General features: G+C 46.3%; 1 protein-coding gene across 2 annotated transcripts in view; it reads left to right on the plus strand.

Annotated features, from left to right (window-relative positions):
• Positions 1 to 17,584, plus strand: part of srrm3 (serine/arginine repetitive matrix 3) — a 75,594-nt gene extending 58,010 nt beyond the window's left edge. Inside the window, exons 6-14 of one of the 2 annotated variants that reach the window (XM_035527633.1) lie at positions 361 to 429; positions 2,388 to 2,423; positions 2,626 to 2,676; positions 3,124 to 3,228; positions 3,922 to 4,099; positions 9,331 to 9,632; positions 14,335 to 14,577; positions 15,443 to 15,565; positions 17,323 to 17,584. In XM_035527633.1, coding sequence (XP_035383526.1) covers positions 361 to 429; positions 2,388 to 2,423; positions 2,626 to 2,676; positions 3,124 to 3,228; positions 3,922 to 4,099; positions 9,331 to 9,632; positions 14,335 to 14,577; positions 15,443 to 15,565; positions 17,323 to 17,584 — 1,369 coding nt within the window. Of the gene's footprint in view, positions 1 to 360; positions 430 to 2,387; positions 2,424 to 2,625; positions 2,677 to 3,123; positions 3,229 to 3,921; positions 4,100 to 9,330; positions 9,633 to 14,334; positions 14,578 to 15,442; positions 15,566 to 16,324; positions 16,957 to 17,322 lie in introns of those variants that run through there. The other variant, XM_035527634.1, reaches the window with a different exon arrangement.
• Positions 17,585 to 20,111: the final 2,527 nt, after the last annotated feature.

Here is a 20,111-nt window from a genome sequence, read left to right on the forward strand (position 1 = left end):
GCGTGATATCTAGTGTGCGATACCTAGTGCGTGATATCTAGTGTGCGATACCTAGTGCGTGTGCTCTTACGGAAGATGGACTAGACATTCCGAGGAAAAAATGGCATTATGTGAGAGATGCTCCCCATTTTTCAATTCCGCTGGGGATTTAAAAGTCGTGTAGTGTATGCCTGGCCTTAGACAAGAGCACGTTGATGTGGCACCCAAGGGAACTGTGCCGACACAGGACCGGGACTCCACACAGTGGAAGATGAAGTGTGTAGATGTGTGAGGGCTGGGGTGGGGTGGGTGGAGGTGTTGGATGTGGTCTGGTTGTGTGGATCTGTGCGTCTCATGCCTCTGTTCCTCCGTCTGGCCCAGGGTGGACAGCTCCTCCCCTGCTCGGCGAGGGAAGAGAAAGAAGAGCAGCAAGAAGCACAAGAGAGACAGGTCTCCGCACGCGCGTGTGTGTGTGTGTGTGTGAGTGTGTGTGTGCGTGCGTGTGAGTGTGTGTGTGTGTGTGTGCGTGTGTGTGTATGTGTGTGCGTACGTGCGTGTGAGTGTGTGTGTGCGTGTGTGTGCGTACGTGTGTGTGCGTGCGTGTGTGTGTGTGCGTACATGTATGTCAGTGTGTGCGTGCGCGTGCGTGTGTCTGTGCGCGCATGTGTGTGCATGTGTGTGTGCGTGTGTGTGTGCGTGTGCATGTGTGTGCGTGCGTGTGTGTGCGCTGTGTGTGTGCGTGTACGTGCGTGTGTGTCTGTGCGCATGTGTGTGTGCGTGTGTGTGTGCGTGTGCATGTGTGTGCATGCGTGTGTGCGCACGTGTGTTTGTGCGTGTGTGTGCGTACGTGTGTGTGCGTGCGCATATGCGTGCGTGTGTGTGTGTGTGCATACATGTGTGTCAGTGTGTGCGTGCGCGTGCCTGTGTGCATACATGTGTGTGCATGCGTGTGTATGTGCGTGTGTGAGTGTGTGTGCATGCGTGTGTGTGTGTGCATGTGTGAGTGTGTGTGTGTGTGTGTGCGCATACGTGCGTGTGCATGTGTGTGTGTGCGTGTGAGTGTGTGCGTGTGTGTGTGCGCGCGTGTGTGTGTATGTGTGTGTGTGTGTGTGAGTGTGTGTGTGAGTGTAGTCACATACACTACAAATATTCACTGTACTCTTTCCATTTCATAATCCAATCCTTTTTTATTCCAGTTTATTTACCAAATGCTACTTCAATCTTATGTCCCCAAGAAGACAATGTAGTCATTTTAACATTATTCTTGTTGACCTTTCATTATTATTATTATTATTATTATTACTATTATTATTATTAATGATTACTTATTCAGCAGCTGCATTTGTGATTTGATGAACCCCAAAAACTGGTCAGTGTTCAGCTGAGGGCTAGCAGACACTAGCAGATCTGTTCCTGAAAGACAATAGCATCTGCCCGGCCAACGCTTTTCCTGGCTTCATGAAATATTGATGAGGTTCAAAATCCGCCTGAAATTCAGGTTTTGCTCTTCAGTTACGTCGGACAAAGCTTTTTCTCATAATGACCGCAAACGGTGGTGCGCCCGTGCTGACGGGGGGTGAGGAGGGACGAGAGCTGCTGAGGAGAGGGGTCTCTGTTTCTCCGCTGCATCGTTTGACCTTCACGCTGAGGAAAAGCGAGCCTCCCTCCGAATTACCCGGGAGTCTCCGACGTACCCCCCCTTTCCTCCATCCTTTTGTTCCGTGTCGGGCCCCTCCTCCGCTCCGGTGCTGTCGCTCCCTCTCACGTTGCGCCGACCTGATAGTCTCGCCGTGGCCATGTGCCTGCGATCAATTATGAATTGAGAGAGGAGATGAGAAAAGAGGAGTCCCTGGAGGAGGGAGCGAGAGAAAGAGAGAGGGAGAGAGAGCAGGAGTAGTAGTGCCGTTTGCGAAAGTCAGTATAAGCCACGGACTGTCCGAAAAGCAAAACAAAACAGTGATGACAAAAACAACAACAACAACAACAACAACCCCAGGCCTCATTACAAACAGCTGCCAGTTCGTTACACACAGCGCAGGGAACACACTGCCCTCTGTCTGTGACGTGGTGCACTGCAGTCTTTTGTGCGATAGCTCAAAATGGCTTTGATCCTCTCAGCTAATGGCTCCCACAAAAAAGCAAGCAGAGCTCATCTTCCCGAGCACAAGTCAGCGCTGGCCGCAGCAGCTGAGCCTCACGGCCGGCGTTCTTTTCTTTTTACCCGCATTACAAACCAACAGAAGGCGAACGGGTGCCCGTTTCTTGCTGTGCCTCTCAGCACTGCCAGTCTCACATACAGGCTACAGGGTAACCGAGTGCCGTGCAGCTGGACCCAGTGACTGGGGCGACGTTTTCTTCTTAGTGTCAGACCTAGGCTGACGTTTCCCGTCTCTTCCTTCCTCTCTCAGGTCCGTGTCTCGGTCCAGGAGAAAGAGGAGACACAGGTATAAGCGCTCGCCACGCCAACCACCCCTCAGCATCCCGCCTCCTCGCTTCACTCCTGTCAGCCTATTGGCTTGCACTTTTCCTAAAAGAACCCCACTGTACCAATCAGGAGATGTGTCGCTAGCCGCGCCTCGCGGGAAAACGTGCCTCCACGCTTTGCTCAGGCTGCTGTCAATTTGGGCATTTTTTTTAATCCCCCAGATCAGGGACTCCGAAGAACACACACAAAGACAAGAACAAATTGAGGAAGAAGTGAGTTTGCATTCTTCGACTACGCTCTGTCCTAATAACAATAAACACGTTCTGTAACTTTCAAAGCATTGTTGGGGCAAGACAGCCTGTTCAACTCTTTGACTTAAAAAAAAGATTTAATACATTTAGATAAACATGACATTTCATGAAAAAGGCATGACCTTTGGTATGATTTATATTCCTTTGGCTTCAGAAATTGCAACACCAGCTTTGGTAATTTGTTTGTTTGTGTTTGTGTTTGTGTGTGTGTGTGTGTGTGTGTGTGTGTGTGTGTGTGTGTGTGGTTACATACACTACCAATTTTTATGTGAATATGTATGTGAATGCCTATGTGTGTATGTGCACATTTGTGCCCATTGTGTGTTTGGATATGCGTGTGTGTTTGTATGTACATTTTTATGTGTCTGTGTGTGTGTGTGTGTGTGTGTGTGTGTGTGTGTGTTTTAGGTCTCCAGCCGAGTGTCCCAGCAGGAGACCCCAGCGCAGAGGAAGTTGCAGCTCACACAGTGTCTCCGCCTCCTCTGTCACCAGTGTGTCCAGATCGCCCAGCAGGTAGCGCCAAATACGGGCACGCACTCCTGACCCCGCCCACCCACACTCCAGCCCTGTCCACTCACACTCCTGACCCCGCCCACCCACACTCCAGCCCTGTCCACTCACACTCCTGACCCCGCCCACCCACACTCCAGCCCTGTCCACTCACACTCCTGACCCCGCCCACCCACACTCCAGCCCTGTCCACTCACACTCCTGACCCCGCCCACCCACACTCCAGCCCTGTCCACTCACACTCCTGACCCCACCCACCCACACTCCAGCCCTGTCCACTCACACTCCTGACCCCGCCCACCCACACTCCAGCCCTGTCCACTCACATTCCTGCACCTAAAAACATCTTAACTGTCACTCTATCAGGGTCTGCACAAGTCCTCCCCTAAGTCTAAAACATGTCTAAAAACATGGAGGCTACTTAAAAATTGGCTCGTGGTGTGTGTGTGTGTGTGTGTGTGTGAGGTGAATGACTGTGTGTCTGCATGCCCCCCCAAGCGGTGCACGGTGCAGTCCCGCAGGGGGCTGTTGTTTCTGGTTGACATTACGCTGTGCGCGATTGGCTGCCGCATCTAACCGGTGTTTGGGTTGGATGCAAAAGCACCGTGCAGTGTGCTGATCGCACAGCATCTCCGGATACTGCAAAAGGCACTATAGAAGCGTGGCGTCACCTCGTTTTTGATTGGCTGCCCGCAGGTCAAACCCAAAGCACCGCACAGATGGATACAAGCCCAGTGGGAGGTCCAGCCACAGTCCGTCTCTCTCCCCTGGCTCGGACCACGCGGCCCACCGGCAGAACGGCCGCCATGGCGACCGCGTCCGGAATGGCAAAGACTCCAGACCCAGCCACCTGGAGGGGGAGAAAGTGAACAATGTATGTAGTCTCGTCTATTTCGTCTCTTCACCCCACCCCTGCACCGTCTACTCGAGCCCCCCCCCCCCCCTCAAAATGGTATCTCCCTCTTACTCTCAGTGCCTCCCATACTCACTTAATTGTTCTTATTCAGTCGCACCTGTACGAGCCCATCCTTGTTTCTGTTTATTTGTTTATTTGCCTCTTTGGCACAGTTTTGTAACTATTTTCATCCTCCGCTGGGTTTCGCGTTTGCTCGCTAAGGGTCTTTAGAATAGCAGATAACTCTCCTCTTTGAGCTGCAAACACAGCCTCAGTGGCATTCGAACGGCGCTGGGGGAGGATGTAGGCATTAAGCGTCTGCGTGCCGGTTCAAAGGCACAACTGGCGTTCCGCTCGCGTTTCTGAAAATAATAACGCAGGCGAGTCACAACTGAGTATCTCGGTTTGCGGATGAATGCACTTTTGAAGCAATTCTAAACTTAGATGTAATATGTTCTAGCAATAAGAAACAACAGGAGGGGTATTGTAGTGTTCTACAGAAACTACACCTATTGAAATATTGTACTCAAAGTTTTGCACCCCTGTGAAGTAAGTTTTCGACAGGACAGAGGGTCACTGACGCCGCACCTATCCCTCGCACGGCACCTTCCTGAAATGAACGCGGGCGTGGCTGAGCGACTGAAGGAGGTGGTTTTGCCAAACATCGATTTTGGTCATGAAGACCTCGCTGCACAGCCGCCGTTCGGCACAGCGACAAAGATCACTAGGGATCAGACCCCCAGCAGACGGCAAATTTGGTCTCAGGCGGGTAGCTCAGGGAGAGATAGAGCGATGGCATCAAAACAGAAGAGTTCCAACCCTGTCGGAGCAGGCAGCTTCATCCCAGTCTGCTGCCTCCATTCTGGTCTGGAATACCATTTCGAGAAGTGTTGCAAAGTAAAGAACATTTGCGCTCTCCGGAAAAGGAGCAATGCTCTGTGGAGTGCACGACATGTAAATAACACAGTGGACAAGCGTGTTTCTAATGTTTACCACCGTAAGGACCTGACAGTCTGACACACAGCACATTGAGTCTTCATGACTGGGTGTTTGCCTACCTTAACTGCTGGTCAGACTTCCTCGTAGTGGGTTTGCATGCATTTGTTTGAGGAGGTCTCATTTGCTCGCTCTCTCTCTCTCTCGTCTCACTCACTTTGCTTCATCCGTCTCTATTTCCAGTCCCTGCCTCCGTTGATTCACGTTGATAAATGCTCGACCTTCTCTGTCTCGTTTGTGTAAAAAAGCACTCATGTGCTTTGGAACTGGACCAAGTGGGTTAAACTGGGTATGTGCATTTCATGTCAATACGGTTTGACCGCTCATGTTCCGCCGAGTACCAGGGCTGCCCCCCATCCCCGCCATCCCCGGAGAGGGATCAGAAGTGACAGGTGTTTGCTAGGTCTCTTACCTGCTTCTTGTGGACCACCATGCTGGCCTGCATGCTACCTTCTCGGCGGCAGTACCACCTATGTCAGAGTGCCCCCTTGCGTCGACTGTTTCATTGCAGTTGAAAAAAAAAGATTTTTTTGTTTAAATCAAAGGAAGCGAGATAATGACGTGATGAATGCAGACAATCGGGCCTTTAAGGAACTTTTCCACATCGCTGGTTCCTTGTGAAGCTGAAGCAGCTAAATGTCATCGCCGATTACAGAGTCTTCTCGTAACGCAATATTTAATGCTGACTTTGCGTCCCATGACACGTAGCTCAGCGCTGCGAACACGGCTTCCTTTTTTTCTTTCTCCACGTTTCAGTCTTTTTATGTCTGTATTGTTGTTTTTACAGCGGGAACTGGAAAACTAAAAGGGACAGTTAATATCCGGTGAAGGTGTTTGGAGTAAAGGGACCCAAGCCATTTAGAATGACAGCTAACACTCACTAAACACAACCACTCCAACTGCCCCCCAACCCCTAAAGCATTCCCAAAAACTACCCTTCTTTATCAACTTGGGGACATTTGTGTACAGTTGCTGAGAGCAAATGGTAACATTCAGTAAAGGTTCTGTAGACTAAGAACAAAGCCAATGAAGCATCATGGTATTAGTTATTTTTTTTAAAAAACCTGAAATGTGACTGGGGTCCCTTTTCTACGCGCTGACCTCTCCATCCTAGCAGTAACTGGCCTCCACCCCCTCCACCCCCTCCATCTGTGACGTGCGGCTCTTTTCTTTGTCATCCTGACATGCTTCCTGTCCCGTTAGCCCAAGTCTGCATGTTCATTCCCTCCCCCGTTCCATCCGGCCGGTCTCCCCGTCCGGCCGGTCTCCCTGTGCAGCGGGTCTCACTCCGTCCCTCATGTGACCGTATTATAGCCACTCTAACCCTCCTGACCTTTAACCCCACACGACGGCACACGCGCCCAAGCGAAAAGCACAGCAGTTCATGTAGACTCCCCCCCCCCCCCCCCAACGCTTCTCTTTTGCTCCATTTCGGTTTTGTTGGGTTTTGTTCTTTGGTTTTTTTGGGGGGGATGTGGGCTGAATCCAGTTTAGTTCTGGTTTGTTGGTTTGGTCTCTTCTTTGGTTTGTTGTCCAAATACTTAGGCTGAGATACTAAAAGAATTCATTGTCTTTTTCCCATTTCGCTGCGGAGAATTTTCCTTTCTCCTCTCCCTCTCCTTATCCTTCCTTTCCTGTTTTGTTAATATTGCATACGTGTCTCTGGTTGAAATGGAAGGTAGGTAACGCTCTGCCTACGCACGTGGTCTCTATGCAGATGAGAATGTGACAAGCACCCTAGCTTGACTTCAGTGTCTCTCTCTCTCTCTCTCTCTCTCTCTCTCTCTCTCTCTCTCTACCTCTCTCTCTTTCTCTCTCCTCATTTGTCTATGAAAAAGAAAAGAAAAAGATTTGGCGGATTACTTTTTCCTTGTTTTCCTTTCACTTTTCCTAGCAATATGTTCTCTATGATTTTATTCAACTATTTCAGCATTTTTGGTTTTGGTCCCCCCCAATCTCACATTCTCCCTTTTTGCCTTCATGCTCCAGTCTTTAGTCCACTGCCCTCCCGCCAAGTCCGTCACCCTGCTCTCCTTTGTTTAGATAGGCAATGCATTCATGTTTGTGACACATCCCTCTGTCTCTTGGTGAAATGGTACATTCGTCGTATGATTTTCCCCACCGTTGAACTTTTACACGTTATGATTTGTACTGACTTTATTTATTTATTTATTTATTTATTTTGCCCCCAGTACCGAAATCGTCGTTACCAAAACCCCAAAAGTTAATCCTACACTTCTCTGTGTGTGTGTGTGTGTGTGTGTGTGTCATAACTGTTAAGGAAGAACAATGATTTTTTTGTTAATTAGCGTTAGGGCTGCTGGCTGTAAAAGCTTTCAGAAGGGTCTGTTTCGTGATGACGTAGCTCACCAGGTAGCGCGTGACGCTATTGCCAAGGTCCTGGGTCCAGTTCCCGGGTAGCACACATGCCGTCTTATAGATATATGTGTAAGTTGCTCTGCATAAAGGTGTCTGCCTCATGCTGTAAATGTACTGATGTCCATGCACTAGTTCCTGATTCTGTGTCGGGGTGATCACAAGGTCATGTTGGATGTCCTTTTTTGGTTAATGGAGTGACTTGTTCTGCTCCAGGTCCTGGTAAAAGAAAGATACCTCAAAGCAAGCTTATTTTTCTTTTATTAAACGTTCCTCTGGAGTGGTAGGTGCCAGTCGTCAGAGGTTATGAGTATTAGACTCAAATGGTCACACTCCACTGAAGTTATACAGAGGAAGCAATTTCCTTGCTTGAAAGTTCCATTTCCAGAATCCAAAAGAGGCCAATTTCTCGTATGTATCTAGAAACTAAATATGAAGTGGTCAGAGTGTCTTATTTTGATGTTTCTGTGCATGCTTGCTGTGCTGACCCCAAACTCAGTCTAACACAAACCATTAGCTTTCTTCTTCACTTAAACACCAAAACATTTCACTTTTAGTGGCTAACAAGAATACACGCCTGCAAGGCTGTGGGAAGTAGGGGTGTGGAGGGTGCTGCCCCCTAGCAGACGGGAGAGGACCTGCAGGTCCGCAACTGTAATTAAAACTCCCACAGCACCCCCACTTAAAACGTTCCCATGGCTATGCATGCCTGCAACAAAAAGATTAGATTAGAAAAGATACAATTTGCTACTTTCAAAGCAGGTGGTTCTGAAAACCTACTCAAAAGCCTCCACGCTCACTATATATATATATATATATATATATATATATATATATATATATATATATATATATATATATATATATATATATTTACATATATATATATTTACATATATATTCATATATATTCCCCCCTTCAGGACTAAATGATTAATCAATTCTATTTTTTTTTTTCAAAGTTAATTTCATTTGGTGTGTTTCTTGAGTTTGAATTTCATGCATTGTCTCATGCTCACTACCAGGGAAGGGTGTTGTGACTTTTTTCTCTTGCACTTTGTGAATCTAATGATGCACTTATGTTGCCCCACTTTCCCCTTCTCTTCATACCTTACCTACTAAAGGAGGGAATGCCACTTTATTGGTAAGTGGATGTTAACCAAAAGGGAGTTAAAACAGAGTAACCATTAAAAAAAAAAAAAAAAAAAAAAAAAAAAAAAAAAGGCGGGAAATGCGTCGCTGTTCACACCTCAGCAATTGTCTGCAGGAAAAGCAAAATCCACAAGCAGAAATTTACTGTTGACTAGAAGAGCAGTTGTTTTCTAATTCGATTGAATCTATACTTGTGAATCTTTATTTTGGTTCCTCCATTTCTGTGATGTTCCGTCAAGTTGTCTTGATTTTTTGTTATTTTTTTCTAGTTTTTTCTTCTTTTACTTTTTTGTTTGTAGTCATTTCTAAAAACTTGACAAAGTCCTCCTTTTCTGCTCAGCTCTTCAGTATCTGTCGCTCTCTCTTTTCTCTCTGTTCTCCTGATCCTGATTTGTTTCACAGTTTTCCATATTTTCCCTTTTCTTCCTCTTCTGTTCTGTTGGGATTATAATTTTGAGCTCTTTTTGTTTTTCTTGCATGCCGAGTATTGCATGCGCTGCACCATAGAGGACTGTCTATAAGTCGTATAAAAATGATCCTAGCTCTTTTCTTTTAAATACTTACCTTTCTTTGGCAAAGTACACCATAGCGCGCACACTGTCAGGTGAAAACTATTCTAATTTCAGTATATTTTGTGATTTCCCTTTCTTTCTTTTTCCTTTTTTTTTGGTGTCCTTTCTCTACAGAAGCTACGGTCACTGGCTTCCTCCTCCCCAGCTGAAGCACGGAGGCAGATATCGCCCAGTGTAAGGCAAGCAAAGAGCCACGGTGCCCCCTGCAGGAGCCCTGGAGGACTGCAGGCACATGCCCAGGTTGCTGAGCCAGGGAAGGGGGACCAGAGGCAGCAGAGGGGAGCCAAGCTCCCTCCCGAGTCGTCTGGGAGACGGGGTGGTCGGCAGCGGAAACAGGGGAAGAACTGCCACTCTCCAGACCACAGCAGTGACTCCCAGACTGACCTCCAGCCTAAAGCCAGGAACACGCGTCAGAAGTGAGTGATCGTTATATGTGCTTTGCCGATCAGCCGGTAGCCGGGCCTTTTCTAAATAAGGTATAATATGTATTTTTTGGGGGGTACGCTGCATAATACAAATAATACAGAGATAATAACCTACTTAATATCATTTTTACTGCAGCTGTGCAAAGCAGTCAGACCATCTAAGGATTTGAAGTGAAATGACCGAAAACAGTCAGTGTAGGTATAAATAACCCCCAAAGATTATAAAGGACTCTTTATTTATTTTTGTTTGTTGTACTTGTTCTGTATTTGATTGAACATGAATTAGTAGCCTTGCAGGCAGAAAGGGGCATGAGAGCAGGTGTGAAGTCCACAACAGAGAGACACAACAGTTGTGAAGTCCACAACAGAGAGACACAACAGGTGTGAAGTCCACAACAGAGAGACACAACAGATGTGAACTCCACAACAGTGAGACAAAACAGAAGACCGTGAAGTTCAGAGCTATGTTCTTCCTTCTGCTACACAGCACACAGCCTTATATAGCCTCACACAGGTTCATCCAGCCTCATCCAGCCTCATCCAGCCTCAACCAGCCTCATAAAGCCTCATCCAGCCTCATCCAGCCTCAACCAGCCTCATCCAGCCTCACACAGCCTCATACAGCCTCATACAGCCTCAACCAGACTCATACAGCATCATAAAGCCTCATCCAGCCTCAACCAGCCTCATCCAGCCTCACACAGCCTCATACAGCCTCATACAGCCTCAACCAGACTCATACAGCATCATAAAGCCTCATACAGCCTCACACAGCCTAGTCCAGCATTATCCAGCATCAACCAAGCTCACACAGCCTAATCCATCGTAATCCAGCCTCATTCAGCCTCACATAGCCTCATCCAGCCTTATCCAGCCTCATCTAGCCTCACACAACCTCATCCAGCATTATCCAACCTCACCCAGCTTCATACACCCTCATTCAGCCTCATCATCTGCACGTATTGACATTTCGTGCTTAGCACAAACTGTCCAGGACAGTGTAGTTCCAATGCCAGAGCCCACATTGTTTAATGGCATTCCCACGCTGGCCCACATTGTTTTAATGATATCCTAAATGACTGTGAGCTGAACCAAAATGACTGCTGAAACTAACCTCTATATGGAACCACCAGGTCACAATGTCTCTCACGGAAGGTGACGATGCCCCAGCTTCCAAGAATTCAACAAACTACCTGAAATCCAGTCGCTTTTGCTGTCTACACATCTAAGTCACTCCCTGACAAAAAGAACAGAAATATAATTAAAAAGAAACAAGGCCAGCATCTTCAACACCCGAGCAACAGTGGATGCAAATGGCACCCAAAGGAAAGGAAAAAGCCACTTGCGCGTTTTGCCAGGATAAGAGTCACCAGCTCCATCGGTGTCCAGGCTGTGTGACAGAGTTGCTGGAATGTAGAAGGGCCTGCGTGAAGGACAGTAATCTGTGCTCCGGATGACTAAGACCTTGTCATAGAAAATCCAGAGCAGAGCGGTGAAAGTGAAACCAGCGCTGCTCCATCGCTTAGCGTCAGCGGTGAAGGTCGCTTGTTTAGCGCTTCCACAATGATGGATGACAAGATAACCAGAATCCATCCACGGATGTTCACGCGGGGACACATGGAACAGCCAAGCAATCGAGCCATCTGACAGCAAGTGCAGACAAAGCACCTCCTGTACTCAGATGAGAAGTGGGTCGCTTAATTGGTTAGAATCGTCCCAGAACTCTAGTGTCCAGTCAGGATATATCAGGCAAAGACGATGATCTCTGCTCTGTCCTTACAGACGTGGGTAGATGCTCGGTACGTCATTCTGACACACAAGGATCCGGCGGTCATTGTAACTCCCTGCGGTAACTCTGATGAATGAGTTCAGAGACGCTCAGGGAAACAACAAAAATATGGATCTCTTTGTTTAATTAAAGGAAAACATAATGAAAATTGAACACAGACATTATGAAATGCCAGTGAGAAAACAAAAAGAAGATTACATTACCTACATGAAAGACGTCATTGAACAGTGACGTGGGAGAGGTGTGTGATGGAACTCAGGGTGAAAAGTCTCATACCTCATACCTCACCGCTGCAAGGGTTCGAAGCGTTTCATGTCCAGGGGAGTCATTACAACCACCCGTGTTTCTTATGCTGAGAAAAGGGGACTTAAGCACACCCCCTCAGGCAGTCAGAATGAAAGTGTCTCTTTTTGGGGGCGGTGTGTTCACCTGGCAGTGGAAACTATGGACCGCAACAGCCTGCCAAAGGGCACCATTCAGCTGGTGAAAGAAGCTTTCATAAATTTGTGTCGGGTGACAATGCTGTTCTACAGGGTGTTCCTTCGTCAGAAGATACCGCAGACATAAAAAAAAGAGAAACTGAAAGTCACAGTAGGAGAAAAGGCAAGCTGGTCTTGCTCATTGGGAATAGACAGACTAACGCAGGGCTGACTTTGGAGAGGTGATTAAAGCAGAACTTTAGCACTTCTCAGAAGGTGAGGCATGATCCTATCTGAGCCTGAAGAATGAGAAAGATAGTCATTTCTTGTATTTCTCTGCTGAAGGGTCCTGCTCTGCTGAGGCTGGAACTAACTACGGCGCTCGTCTCAGTCACGGTGAGTCGTTTGCTTAGAGAGGAGCTTGGTTGCTCTGCCGTGGAGTTCTTTTGGACAGATTCTAAAGTAGTCTTAGCATACAAAAATGACGGCGCGCGACGCTTTCACACCTTTGTAGCAAACGAAAATCTGCCATGATTCAAGTTCCAGGCAGGGTTTTGATGTTTCAACAGATGAAAACCCAGCAGTCAACGCCTGAAGATGAGCTGCTTTCATCTAATTGGTTCACTGGCCCCAGGTTTCTTTGGGTAAAGGAAATGGAAACCCCAGTGGAGGTGGTTCAGGAGCTGCCACATCTGTTAGGAAGGCCCAGGCACTTCCGACAAAGACCGCAGAACAAAACCCTGTAGACATTACTGTCTTTCATCCTGGTCTCGGGCCATCGAGACAGTAGCACTCCTAACACAGTCTCCTGTGATGTGTTAAGAATGACAAATCAAATGCCATCCTAACAGTAAGCGATCGACAGAGACTTACAAAGTCAAGCGTCCCAAGAAGAGGTCAGCTACCAAGCCAGAACAAGTTTAATGGAGATGGAAACATAAGTTGTACCATCTTCATGTCTTTTTGGACATCCCTGACTCATTTAAGCACCCTGTTGTCCTTCCCAAGGGACATCACATCACTAATTTGTCCATTACTACGAAAGGATAAAACACCAGGATGCAGGCCTTACCGTTGGATTAATCAGACCGGATAAAATCAGATTGGATGGGATCTCCGGATTAAGCAGAGCAGCTGCAAACAATATTTGTCACTGCCTGACTTCTTGAAGGATCAGAAGAGCTCTAGAGGGTCAGAGAATAGGTGATCTGCCAAGAGAACGGACAGAACCCGCAGCACCATTCTAGTACTGTGGAACGGTCATTTTTGGTTCCTTTTTTGACTAAACAAAGTAGTAAACAACATTAAAAGACACGAACGCTTTATTTTGTTTCTGCTCATGAGTCATACATATAGCGATATTAGAAAGCACGTCAACCGATGCGTTCATTAATGGCTGTTTTATTGCTTTAAAAGATGTGGTTTGACAAATTAAGTGTGACCAAAGCGCCGACTTTGTAGGTGCAATGAATTAAATGCTGCTTTGCCAGACATGGGTTGGCTCATTAGCTCTCTTACAGAAAAGCAGTGTGATTTCTTCATGAATGACCGTGGGAACAATAACTAAGAAATGAAAGAAGTGTTTTAAACGCCACCGTGCTGCTCTCCTCGGGTGGACTCGGTAATGCTCCAGTCTTCCGAGGCCATGCCTGTAGTTCCGAGGCCATGCCTGTAGTTCCGAGGCCATGCCTGTAGTTGTCTTCTCACTACTGGAACAGTCCGAACAGTATGGAACCACTCACTGCCGAGCGTCTGATCACCAGGAAATCCTCCACCAAGCAGATTTGGAAGAGGAGACCTATATGGTTGACAGAAGGGGCCAGATCCGACAGAGTCTGCAGTAAATGAAAATATCGATAACGCCACAACATCACAACAAGGCAGTGCTGTCATAACACCAAAATGAGCCTGCAGATAGACATTGTAACGGACACAGAGGAAACTTTACCAAGATGGAGGCTGGAAGCTTGGGAGAATCTCAGAAACTGTTACTGACAAAGACGGACCTGCAAGAAGAGCCAAAATCTTCATCAGAGAGAAAAGACTAGCACCACAGTAACATGTTTACAGTTGGTTCTAGCAGCATTTTTGTGTACATTTTGGTTGGAAACATTTTCGTCTTTAAAACTGAGTTGCGTGCTGTTGCGTGCAGTTATCTGGTAATGAGTTCTAAGGGCTCACTGTGCTTAAGTGTAAGGTTAAGTGTCAAAGCTTTTTAGTTAGACAGCAGACTTATTGTATGCAAAAGTAATGATAAAATGGACATGGGTACGTTTTTTTTATCATGTTTATTTTCTTACACCTCTTACAGTGGTTTATTGTAATTGTTGTCTGGGTGACCTCATGTTGTAAGTAGTAAATGTGTAATGAACCATCAGCTGAGACTCAAACCGTAACTCAAACGTGTTTTGAGTCACTACGACCGCTGCCAGCACTTTAAGGATCCACCCTCCAAGCACTTTCCTGCTCTTCTCTTCCCTACCAGAGTGAAAGGGTCTCATTCGTCCAAGAGGCACCATCGGGGGAGGGGCTCGAAACGACACCGCAGCACCTCCACGTCCCCGGCTCGGCATAAACACGCGTCCGGCCGGAAGAAGAGCAAATCCCGTGGGAGTCTGCGGCACAGAAGCAGCTCCTGGAGCAGTAGCCGCTCCTCGTCACGCTCCAACTCCAGAGAGCACGCTCCCAGCAAGGCCAAGTCTCCACACACGCGCCAGAACAACTCTAGGTACTCACTCACTCGAGCGTATCCAGTGCCTAGGCGTGGTTTTGAGTGATTCCTGCTCACGCTCACAGCACTGATTCAGTGGGTCCTTGTGCCCTGTTAAATGGGAACAAACTCACAATGCAAATAAGAAATAACTGATGTCCCCTTTCGTTTCCTTCAACCTACAAGTGTATGCGTGCGCAAACACAGCAGCATTCACACACAAACCCAGTACATGTCAGCAACAGACCACACACGCACTCAGGTAATGTTCAGTAATAGGGGCCTGCAGACTTCCTTAGAATGTAAAAATATATGCATGCACATGTGACGCATATTTTTCTGGCATGTGAAGAAGATGGATGAACAACATACCGCATTGCTGAAATACTATTTTTATGAATGTAACAGTATATTAATGTAACTAGACGCTGTTGTGCAGACAGCCAAGTGCTCTTATGGTCTAAGTAAAAGTTGCAAAACTGTCAGTTGGAGGGACAATCCTTGGAGGGAGCAGAAAATGTCCGTGAAAGGCAGGATGATTGCTTTCATTGTAGGGACATTTGGACATTCCATCTACACACACACAAGCACACAAAGGATGTGGAAAGACCCCAATATTTGTATTTGGATCTGTATTTGTTCAGGCAGCAAAAGTATTTGAATAATAGCGTAAGTAGCCGTGAAAAGGAGAGCCAAAGCCAGGGCTTGAAAAATGGGGAAAATTACATACAGAGAAAGAGACCTGTTGCTATTTACAAGAAACAAATGCTATTTTTGCCCAGCTCTGTGCTGCTTGTTTTCTGTGGGGACAAACAAATACACACACACACACACACACACACACACACACACACGTACACAACCTCTTTTGTTGTTCCTATAGGGAGAGGGACAGCCCGCACTACTCTGATGCCGAGAGAGCTCGCCGACGTTCCCGTAGTTACTCTCCCATCCGTAAGAGGAGGAGAGACTCCCCCAGCTTCATGGAGGCCCGAAGGATCACCAGGTAGGCCGGATACCCTCTTCCTCAACGGTCCTGTTGCACTAAAAACACCAAATATAAGCCAGGCTCACCACAGCCTTCTGAAGCACCATCTTACAGGTGGCCATGCCTGCTTCCCCCCGACAAATTCATATGTTGTATTTTGTTCATTTGACACAAAATAAAAAGGTTTTAGCCATTTATCCTGAAACCTTTAGTTTGCCTCAGTCATGTGACTAAATGAAAAGAGTTCAATTTTGTGTAATCTGTTCTGTTTCCAAACACGTGGCTTCTTAGTTATGAACATCATTTGAGTTACTCATGTACATATAACGTTTGATATAAAGCAACACAGGTGCGTGCTAACACTGACATCTAGTGGCCATTGTGCCTATTGCAAGCTTCCAGTCATAACGTTTAGTGTTCCCAGAGCCATCACATCAACAATATCAGTGCAAGCAGGTGTAATATACATGATAGATTGTTTTATTTTTATTTTTTGGAAGATTGCTCTGGTGTGGGAATCATAATATGAGGAAAAGAATATCAGCCATATTTATATAATTGTCAGCAATATTATTTAATGTAAGGCAATCAATATACTTACCCAAATTGCCAGTCAGTGTTATGAAGCTGACAAATATGCATATTGTTCTTAACTTTAATTTCCTCTCAAGGTGCAAAACTCTCCAAGATACAACAGCATGCGTCCATCATGCGTTTTGTTGAATGTGTTTCTAGGGTAGATCAATTTGGTGCTCATTTTTTCACTCCTGTACAAAGGTCCTCAGCAGACATCAGACACCGGAATGTTGGCGAGCTGAACTCGGGGTTACCGTGGTAACTGTTGCCGAGCAGCAGGACCCTCCTAGGCCTTGTCTCCTCGGGAACGAGTTTGGTGAAGCAGCGTCCCTAGAGTGCTCTCCCCCTGCATCCTAACCCCTTTCTTCTTCCTCCCTCTAATAAAAAGCACTGTATGTAATGACTACTGCCATCCTATGGACACTAATTTAACAACACGGTTAATGGGCAAAGGTGACATCAAGAGGCTTTGTGAAAGAAAAAACCCCAAAAACCTCCTCTTATGCAGTTTGTATATAGCACAGCAAAAGTATTACAGGCATATATTTTGCATATATATTAAATATGTTTTACAGATATATAAAATTAAGTTTAAATGCAAAAGATCAAACTGAATGATCCAAAAGGTACAAAAATATAGAGCAAAACAGTGGGCATATGAACTCATAGTCTTGAAGATCAATGTGTGCAAAAGCCTCTTGATAAACCTCATCACCCACAGGTCGCTCCGTCTATCCGTCACACAGTGCTTTGACAGATTTCTGTCTGGGGAACAGCTCAGTTTGCCAGTAACACAAGCTGAATGGGTGCTTTGGGGTGACACTCTGTGTGTGTGTGTGTGTGTGTGTGTGTGTGTGTGTGTGTGTGTGTGTGTGTGTGTGTGTGTGTGTGTGTGTGTGTGTGTGTGTGTAAGTGTGTGTGTGTGTGTTGTATGAGCATACTGTAATCAGTGAAGTGTGTATGTATGGTTATAGATGTATTGCAGGGTTGTGTGCATTAACACAGACTAACAGAAGTCCTGTAACTCTTCCTGCAGAAACTAATTACACCGCAGCTCCTTCTTGCGTCGTCCTTTTTAAACCATTAGACATCTATACTTATATCATCTGCGTTCTCAAAAATATCAGTGAAAATAAAGGTCTGCACGTTACGCCCAAGATAGCCGATGTCTCTCTCTTTTCGCCCTGTGCTCCCTGTAGTGCGCGTAAGCGGCCAATCCCATACTACAGGCCGAGCCCCTCCTCCTCCAGCTCGGCCAGCAGCTACAGCCGGTCCAGCCGGAGCCACAGCTACGCCAGCTACTCCAGCTACAGCCGGAGCCGGAGCGGCAGCCGGAGCGGGAGCCGGAGCCGCAGCAGGAGCAAGAGCCGGAGCCGGAGCCGGAGCCGGAGCGGCTCGCGCAGCCCCAGCCAAGCGCGCAGTTACTACAGCCACAGCAGTTATGAGAGCCCTGGCTTTTGAGGAGCGGTGAAAGCAGTGGAGGGAGGGAGGGTGGATGGATGGATGGATGGATGGATGGATGGAGGAAAGAACAAAACAACAAATAATCCAAATAAGGCAGATTACTTTTATCTTTCATTATTTTACAAGTCATTAGTGTAACTAAAAGGGTTTGATTGATGTAATGATCACTCCAGTCAACATCATACCTGTTCTTATGTTTTGTTTTATATTGTTTTGAGAGAGAGTGTGTTAAAAAAAAAATCTTTTAAAATAACTGGAATTTAGTATAATGCCAGGAAATGTTCAAATACAGCGTACTTTTTGTCTTAAAGTGGGTAAAGAAGAACTATTCCCTTGGAAACAATTGCATTCAAACAGAACTTTCAGCAGTTTCAAAGTCTTAGGCAAACCTGGTAGGAATAGCACAGAAGCATTCAAGTCATGAATTCATAGAAATTGTTCTGCTGTATGCAGTAAAGCCAATGCTGCAAACCGACACATTTGGACTGACCCCTGGACTGCAGAAGCCAGCAGAACAAAAGAAAGTAAAGCACTTTTTGGGGGAGAGGGAGCGGAATTCTTCCAAGCCGCAGAAATAACAAAAACGGTCAGCAGCTGTGACAGAAAGCCAGCGCTAACTGACCAGGTGCAGGGAGACGAAACCTCCAGCACAGGCTATGAACAGACGACGGACGGAGCCCATCTCCACGGACATTCTGTAATATTCTTCCCCCTAAAGACTAAAAGAACAAACGGTCACGTTTCGCTCGTGTTTTGCAAACGGAAATCGGGACCGAGTGCTTTTTCATCATCAAAAAAAAAAAAAGTATTATACTGTATGTAGACTGAGACGGTGGCTAACCTGCGACCTCTGTCTGTAAACTATGCACTGTATATCCCGCACTGTCCTATAGTACATACAGCTTTCTGAAGGGAGGACGTTCGCATGGCGCCCAGAGGACAGGCTAAATGCTTGTAAAAGCCCGACAGGACATACATGCGGGGGTTACATTTTCGCTTCTGGGGTCTCGTTGACAGCTCTGCTTTATTTCGACCCTGTCTCACTTTGTTTGGCTATTGTTCGTGCGTACACGAGGAGCTTTGAATTCATCGATTTGGTTAGTTATGTACAGTTAGTATAATCTGCTGATTTCGGTACCTACCCACTGTACGTTGGGACACCTGAGACCAGGCTGCAAAAATACACATGCACACTTCGGTTTCGACCATATTTATTTAGCAGTGTACTAAGCTATTTATTTAATTATTTGTTTGTTTATTTATTTATTTATTTCATATTTATCGTGTATTTATTCACTGAGTATTTAGTCACACTTTTAAAGGAATTCTGCCGTTTTTAGAATGAATGCTTTTTGATTCCCGGATATAAAAAAAATGAGCATAGAAAGAAATGTGAATTTTAAAATGTCTTGGATCATTTGGTTTCCACAAGGACTTCCTGTCGAAGGCCTGTTGGCCTTCTTTTTGATGACGCCTGTTTCTCTCTGAGCAGATTGCCCGGTGGACTAATGGTTCCCGCTCACCCTGTAAAGCAGAGCAACATATCCACTCATAGCGAGCCTCGCTGTCTGCTCTTATGTGAGCGGGCTGGCTCTTCTGTGAAACGCGGGGATATTTTGACATCTCTTCCTGCGTGGAGCTACTTTTCACCTAAAAACTTTGCACGGAATGATTCGTGAGAGTCCTTATCAAGCTTGTGATGGTTAAAGGCCGCTTCGAAGTTTTAAGGGGCAGCTCTACCCAGCGGTCTAGGGGTAGTCGGGAACACGGCCCAGGAATCCACGTTACTGTCCCTGTCTGGCTTTGGTAGATTGGCAGAAGGGAAAAAGATGCAATCAGGGACGTCCTTCAGTCTTCCTCCGCCCTCGCTGCAACCCGTGTCTCTAACAGACTTCTCCGTGTGATCCAACGACCTGTTCAGTACAGAGACGCCACGGCGCTCATCATGGGAGTGTATAAAAGTCTGTAGATGTAGTGTACTAGTTATTACTATACAGGAAATAAAATATATACCAATGAAAACCCCCAAAACAACTTGTGTTGTCATAACTTTAAGGCAAGAATAAGAATATCATTCTTCCGGTGAATGGGAGTGTCTGCAGCTTTTACATCATACTTCAGGGGGCGCTGGTGTACTTTTTGCATATAATTTTGCTGTCTCGCTGTCCCTCGAGTGTATGACTTTAGCGAGTGTCTAGAATATTCGAGTGTGTTCAGGCTCAGGAGCACAGGTTGTATATAAGCTCTGTGTCCAGTTCGACAGAGCATGTCTAAGATATATACTCGTGTCAGATTTGCCCCTCTAAATTAGAGCTCTCCCTATATATGTGAGAGTTCCTTCAATACTTGTGAGGTTTTAGTGCGCAAAGTAGACTCAGCTGACATATGGCATATAACACAGCTCCAGTGTTCTAATTGCTACTAGGAAACGAAGCTCACTTTTTCATGTGGTCTGAATATTTTTGGATAATAATGTTTCACACCACTGCAGTTTTCTCATGCCAGGTGCTTATGTTGTGTGACA

This window comes from Electrophorus electricus, chromosome 6 (assembly GCF_013358815.1).
Source record: "Electrophorus electricus isolate fEleEle1 chromosome 6, fEleEle1.pri, whole genome shotgun sequence".
In the NCBI taxonomy this organism is placed as follows: Eukaryota; Metazoa; Chordata; class Actinopteri; order Gymnotiformes; family Gymnotidae; genus Electrophorus; species Electrophorus electricus.